A 7,317-nucleotide genomic window follows, 5' to 3' on the forward strand; every position below is an offset into this window, starting at 1 on the left:
GGAGTGACGTCAACAAGCCGGGCGCCACCGCCTACTCCGCGTGGACGGCGATCACGGGGCAATTCCTTGACAACAGCCTTCAGCGCGCCGTCTATGCTCAGCAGGAGGTCCATAGCCTATTCCAGGGCGACATGAACATCAGCGAGTATTGCGGCCGTCTCAAGCGCCTCGCCGACACTCTCTACGACTGCGGCGGCGCCGTCTCTGATCCGGCGCTCGTCATCAACACACTGCGTGGCCTGAATAACAAGTTCAGCCAGGCCATTGTTGTTCTCTCCACCATGACTCCGCCGCCCACATTCCTCTACACCAAATCCTATTTGCTGCAGGAGGAACATCGGATGCGGCACTCTCAAAAGATGGAGGCACAGACGGCGCTCCTTGCAGCCGCCACCACCTCCACAACGACTTGCAGCCTGTTCGCTTGCTCGTAAACGATCGTAAATTTTCAGCCGGGAACAGTGTTTTTCTCTCACACCAAACCAGCCAGCAGTAAATAATCCACGATACGATACGGCCTCCCGAACAGGCTGCTGGCCCGTGGCGCCGCCCCCACCTCCGCCGCAGGCACCCAACACCGGTGCCAATGACCGTCACAAGAAGCGCAAGTCCGCTGATGGTTGAAATCGCCAGAATGCCTCCGGCGGACAGAGCGCAGCAGCCGGCGGCCACCCTACGCCCCACGCTAGTGCGCCGCAGCCACCGTGGGCCTTGGCCTACAACCCCTGGCAATGCGTTGTTCAGGCATGGCCGATGAACACCTGACGACCTGGTGTCCTCGGCTCACGGCCAGGCGTCAACCCTCCGCAGGCCATGGCGGCACTCTCGGCCCCGCCGCCTTCGTACGATCTCGCCCTCTACGCCGGCGTCCAGGGCTCTCTACCGGCCGGCCTCTACTCCGCCCTCAACGGTTTGTCCATCAACAACCCCGGTGGCGGCGGCGACGACTGGTTCCTTGACACGGGAGCCATGGCACACATGGCATCCAATTCCAGTATCCTCAGCTCCGTTCCCTCCCCCTCTGTTCATCATCATATTGTTGTCGGCAATGGCCAATTTCTTCCTGCCCAGTGCACTGGCAATGCCTCTATTCCTACCACTTCTTCTCCTTTGCAACTTCGCAATGTTTTAATTGCTCCTCAGCTTGTCAAAAATCTCATTTCAGTGCGTGCTCTAACCCGTGACAATTCCGTTTCTGTTGAATTTGATCCATGGGGCTTCTCTATCAAGGATCTCTGCACCAGGATGGCTCTGCTCCGATGTGATTCGTCCGGCGAACTCTACCCACTTCGCCATCACTCGGCGCGCCCTCCGACTGCTCTCCTTGCATCGCACAACAGCACGCTCTGGCATGCGTGCCTTGGTCATCCCGGTCATGCCACGCTCCAACGCCTGCCGCGCTCCATAGGTTTTTCTTGTTCCAAGTCCAGTCGTCATACATGTGAAGCCTATCACCTTGGCAAGCATGTCCGACTGCCTTTTACCGAGTCCAATAATATTTCTCAGTTTCCCTTTCAGCTTCTACATTGTGATGTATGGACCTCACCTATAATGAGCAATTCTGGTTACAAATTCTATCTTGTCATTTTGGATGATTTCTCGCATTATGTTTGGACCTTTCCCTTGCGTCACAAATCCGATGTTCTACCCACTCTCATCTCCTTCCATGCCTTTGTACGCACTCAGTTTCAAGTGCCCATTATGTGTCTCCAAACCGACAATGGCAAATAGTTTGATAACTCAGCGTCGCGCGCATTCTTCACCGCGCATGGCATTTGTCGACGAAATATGGTCGGCAGTCCACCGAGGGGGGTGTCTATGGTGGTAGATTATCGGTAGACGGTGCGTGTAATCAGGAACCAGATGGTGACGCAAGGCGTAGAGACAGCAATTTAGACAGGTTCAGGTCGTCTGATCGACGTAATACCCTACGTCCTGTGTCTTTGGTGTATTATATTGAGATGTATACCGATTAACCTGTCTTCTAGGGGACCCTTGTCTCTCCTTATATACTCCGAAGAGACAAGGTTACAAGTAAAGTATCCAATTTGGTACTATTACAATATCTAGTACAACTTGTAATCTTGATGTGCACGCCTTGATCTTACGGGCCGGGCCACCTCGGATGGTGCGGCCCATGTACCATCTTGTGGTACCCGGGGGTATATCCCCCACAGCTAGTCCCTGAGCTCTATGTATTCTGATGCGACACGCCGTTTCAACCTTCTCCGAACAGTGAGGCTTGAGTTTTTGACATCTCTGACCACCGTTGTCGCCAGAGAAGTAGGTTGTCCGAAGAATGTATGGTGCTCTTAAGAAGAAAGAAAAAGATTTCCGTCCTAGGAAGTGTGCCCACTTGTATTTCTGAAAAGAAATGTAAGTGCGTCTTGAAGCGTAGCGTCCTTGATCATCAGAGGCGTAGGGGTCGAGAAACAAACACATTCACCGCAAGGTGAAGTGTACCCACTTAGTCCCCAAGCCTAGTAGTAGGTGACGTAGGCACGTGGTGCCAGGGTCTAAAAAGAATTCCCAGTTAAGTTGAGAACCCAATCGTCGTACAGGCGATATGAGATGCACCGGTAGGTGCATCGTACCCATGTAGTCCCCGAGCTTGCTGGAAGGCGAGGTATGAGCCTTGTAGCAAGGTCTAAGTGAGAAAAAATATCCCAACTATATGCGAGTTGCCAGTCACATGTAGTTGAGACGCAAAGTTCCCGAGCTGTGGTCGGAGAGTGGTCGAGGCAGTCCTCGAGCACAGGTCGAGGAGCGAGCGACGAAGTCCCTGAGCTGTGGTCGGAGAGTGATCGAGGTAGTCCCCGAGCACAGGTCGAGAAGCGAGCGACGAAATCCTCGAGCTGTGGTCGAAGAGTGATCGAGGCAGTCCCCGAGCATAGATCGAGGGGCGAGCGACGAAGTCCCCGAGCCATGGTTGGAGAGTGATCGAGGCAGTCCCTGAGCGTAGGTCAAGAAGCGAGCGACGAAGTCCCCGAGCATAGCTCGAAATTGCTGCAATATAAATATGTAGAATGGTAGTACATGATGTACAAAATAATAATTTATGGAGAAAAAATCAGCGATGAAGAAATAACGCTCAGCAGTCATGAGCATGATGTGATAAAGCAGTTGGTGCTTTGTAAACATCAGTGTTAATGTGACGTTTGTGTTTATACTTAATATAAACCGCCCGACCAGTTAGTATGTAGTTGAGTCTCTAGCCCTAGCTAGCTCGTGAACCATAACGCAGGGCGTGGAGCCCATGCACGTGTAGGAAGAACAAAGCGTCGCTAAGGAGCCACTGCCGACCACCCATAACATAGAGGGCAGACGCTCGTGCACGTGTAGGGAGGAGCCGGAGACAGGGCCGTCTCTATAGGCATCGAGCGTCAACATGACTGGTCGAGGATTTGCATTAAGTATAGCTGTATGTTATATTTAAGATGGTATACATGGACAAACACTATTTGAAGAATAATCATGACCAGGACGTTGTGGAGAAACGTCGTAATGAAAATTATATTAAATATAAATATTAGAAGTGTACTTATCTTTGGATAGAAATCTGGTCGGTGGCGATGAAGTTGTCCGGTCCTCAAGCTTTTTGGCCTGTTGTGACAGTGGTCGCGGTTGTCATAGCGCCGTTTCTTCATGGTGATCATCATTGCGATGTGGTCTGGTGGTCGGAGCTCGGCGGAGCCGCTCGGGACGTGGTCTGGTGGTCCGGTGGTCGGAGCTTGGCGGAGTCGCTCTGGACGTGGTCTAGTGGTCGGAGCTCGGTGGAGCTGCTCTGGATGTGGTCGATGTGGTCTGGTGGTCGGAGCTCAGCGGAGGCTGAACGCCGGGATCGATCTTGACTGGGACAGATCACTGCGGCAGCTGAAGTCACCACGGGTGGTGTTGATAAAGAGGATCCCATCTGATTCGCCGAAAGATCAGCACGCACAACCCCTAAAAGGGGACCCCTACCTAGCGTGCCACCGTCGACGAAATATGGTCGGCAGTCCACCGAGGGGGGTGCCCATGGTGGTAGATTATCGGTAGACGGTGCGTGTAATCAGGAACCAGATGGTGACGCAAGGCGCAGAGACAGCAATTTAGACAGGTTCAGGCCGTCTAATCGACGTAATACTCTATGTCCTGTGTCTTTGGTGTATTGTATTGAGATGTATACCGATTAACCTGTCTTCTAGGGGACCCTTGTCTCTCCTTATATACTCTGAAGAGACAAGGTTACAAGTAAAGTATCCAATTTGGTACTATTACAATATCTAGTACAACTTGTAATCTTGATGTGCATGCCTTGATCTTACGGGCCGGGCCACCTCGGATGGTGCGGCCCATGTACCATCTTGTGGTACCCGGGGGTATATCCCCCACAGCATTACTCTTCGCCTCACCTGCCCATACACATCCCAGCAGAACGGGCTCTCAACGATGGCATTCGCTCCTTGCTGTTTTAGGCATCCATCCCGCCTAGCTTCTGGCCGGACGTGCTCGCTGCCTCCACTTATCTACTGAACCGGCGGCCATGTCGACCTCATAACAACTTGACCCCATTCGAGCTGCTTTTTGGCTCGCCGCCAGATTACAACCACCTCCGAGTTTTTGGGTGCCTTTGTTACCCCAACACTGCCTCTACAGCCCCGCACAAGCTGGCTCCGCGTTCTGTCCGCTGTATCTTCCTTGGCTATCCGCTCGACCAAAAGGGATACAAGTGCTACAATCCTATTACCAAACATGTGCTCATCTCACATCACGTCTATTTCAACAAGACTTGTTTTCCATTTGCACAGGTTGACACGACGCCACCGTCTGCTACTCCTCCATGCTCATCATGCCTGCCTGACATGGTCCCGGTCCCCACCGGACCAAGCCAGTCTCGACGACGTGCTCCAGCAATGTAGCTCGGCGTACCAGCAACGGACTCTCAATCGACTGAGACCCTGTTGCCCACTGCTTCCAGCAACGCGACATCCCCACAGCCGGACGCGCAGCTTGCGGCACCATCATCGTCGCTTGCCGCGACATCGTCCTCAGTGCCCGACTCTGTGACGTCGGGCTCTCCACCATTGAGGGCACCGATGGACCCTCTAGGGACGTCGTCCGTGCAACCGCAACGACACCTGATGGTCACGCGTGCGCAAGCTGGGATCCACATGCCTAATCCCAAGTATGCACACGTCGCCACCATGACTGCGCCGTCGCCGCCGCCGTCAAGTGTCCGTGCTGCTCTTCGTGATTCGGAGTGGCTGGCCGCGATGCAGGCCAAATTCAATGCCCTGAAGAGCAACGGCACGTGGACGCTCGTGCCCCGACCCACACAAGCCAATGTCATCACCGACAAATGGCTCTTCAAGAACAAGTTGCATCCTGATGGCACATTGGAGCGTCGAAAGGCCAGATGGGTCGTCCGCGGGTTCTCCCAACGCCCCGGCGTCGACTTCCATCAGACCTTCTCCCCGGTGGTCAAGCCGGCGATGATCTGAATAGTACTGCACCTCGCGGCAATAAGACGGTGGCCTGTGCATCAGCTCGACGTCAAGAACACGTTCCTCCACGGTGATCTTGCCGAGCGCGTGTATTGTCATCAACCTGCAGGTTTCGTCGACCCCGCTTGCCCCGACCATGTTTGCCTGCTCATCAAGTCCCTCTACGGGCTCAAGCAGGCGCCACGAGCGTGGCTCCAGCGCCTTGGAAGTCACCTATGCAGCATGGGCTTCATCGCGTCCGGCGCAGACAGCTCCTTGTTCATCTACAAGCATGGCGACCAAGTGGTGTATCTCATTGTGTACGTCGATGACATTATTCTCACAGCCTCAACGACCACCGTTCTACGTCACGTCATCGACCAGTTGCGCCAAGCTTTTGCGCTCAAGGACCTTGGTGAGCTCCACTTCTTCCTCAGAGTCCAGGTGCGCCGCGATGCGATGGGATTCTACCTCAACCAGGCCCAGTACACCGAGGACATCTTGGAAAGAGCAGGCATGGCAAACTGTAGACCTGCATCGACTCCCGTCGAAGCCAAGCCGAAGCTGTCTACCACCGATGGCGAGCTCGCGTCCGACAGCACCTTCCACCACGGCATCAAGATCTCGGCTACACCATCGATTGCACTCAAGGTCTACTCCGACGCCGACTGGGCCGGTTGCCCGGACACGCGACGATCGATGTTCGGATACTGCATCTTTCTTGGTGACTCACTTGTGTCATGGTCGTCCAAGCGCCAGACTACGGTGTCACGGTCAAGTGCCGAGACCGAGTACCGAGCGGTAGCCAATGCCGCCGCGGAGTGCTGCTGGCTGCGAAATCTTCTTCAAGAACTTCATGTGGTCATCGACAAGGCAACGATGATTTATTGTGACAATGTATCTGTAGTGTACCTATCTGAAAATCCGGTGCATCATCGACGGACCAAGCATGTGGAACTTGACATACATTTTGTGCGGGAGAAGGTTGCCCTGGGACAGTTCAAAGTGCTGCAAATACCTACATGGCATCAATTTGCAGACATCATGACCAAGGGACTGCCGACGCCATTGTTCAATGAATTCAGAGATAGTTTATGCATTCAATCAACCGAAGCTACAACTGTGTGGGGGGGGGGGGGGTCAGCAAACGATTCTACAGGCGTCAGTTAGATAGCAGTAGGATCAGCTGCTTCAGTTAGTCAGTCAAACTGCTAGTGCTTGCGTCCTATTCTCTAGCTGATCCTTACATGTAGGAAGTAGTTAGCATCGCTAGGCTAGCAGTGATCGGCATCATGTATATGTACCTATACACACTGTCAATGATAAACTTGAGCATTCTCGTCTTTTACACTTGGCACCTCAGCTTTTTTCTATGGTTGGGTGAAACTGAGATTGGAAGCATTGAGCGACGAAATGGTTGCTCTTCGTAGAGAGAGGTCAATCCTGATCAAAGCCGTGGAGTGCCAAAGGACACATATTAAAGCCCAAGATGATTCAAACGATCCTTCTCAAGCCCAAATCACGCAAGCTTTAGGTATTAGTCTTATACACCATATGTTCCTTTCTTTTAAGTTGTGCTGAGTTGAATTCTTCTTGATACATGACTAATAAGCTAACATTTTGGGTCGGCCAAAATTGGGTGAGCATTTGGGTTGCGCTTGTGCTTTTGAAATGTTTTGGCCAGCCAAAATTTTCTTGGGGAAAAAAGTTTGGCCTCCAACCAAATAGTGCCCAAAATTTCTTGGGGACGAGGGACGACCAAATTTTGTCTTGGTACACTAAGGCCTAGAACCAAACACGCCCTTGCCTTGCTACAAGAAAAGATATGACACAATGTATTTGTATTTGAGAC

The 7,317-nt window shown here is 52.7% G+C and overlaps 1 protein-coding gene across 1 annotated transcript; it reads left to right on the forward strand.

The window, feature by feature from the left end:
* The first annotated feature begins 5,708 nt into the window (after window positions 1–5,708).
* On the forward strand, window positions 5,709–6,513 carry LOC136502977 (uncharacterized mitochondrial protein AtMg00810-like). Its single transcript, XM_066498209.1, has 2 exons — window positions 5,709–6,392; window positions 6,505–6,513. The coding sequence occupies exons 1-2, from the start codon at window positions 5,709–5,711 to the stop codon at window positions 6,511–6,513; spliced, it is 693 nt and encodes a 230-aa protein (XP_066354306.1).
* Window positions 6,514–7,317: the final 804 nt, after the last annotated feature.

The sequence above is a fragment of the Miscanthus floridulus genome, chromosome 14 (assembly GCF_019320115.1).
Source record: "Miscanthus floridulus cultivar M001 chromosome 14, ASM1932011v1, whole genome shotgun sequence".
NCBI classification, from domain to species: Eukaryota; Viridiplantae; Streptophyta; class Magnoliopsida; order Poales; family Poaceae; genus Miscanthus; species Miscanthus floridulus.

Bases quoted from the DNA above. Each gene is read 5' to 3' on its own strand.
- LOC136502977 (XM_066498209.1), top strand. From the start codon at position 5,709: ATGGGCTTCATCGCGTCCGGCGCAGACAGCTCCTTGTTCATCTACAAG.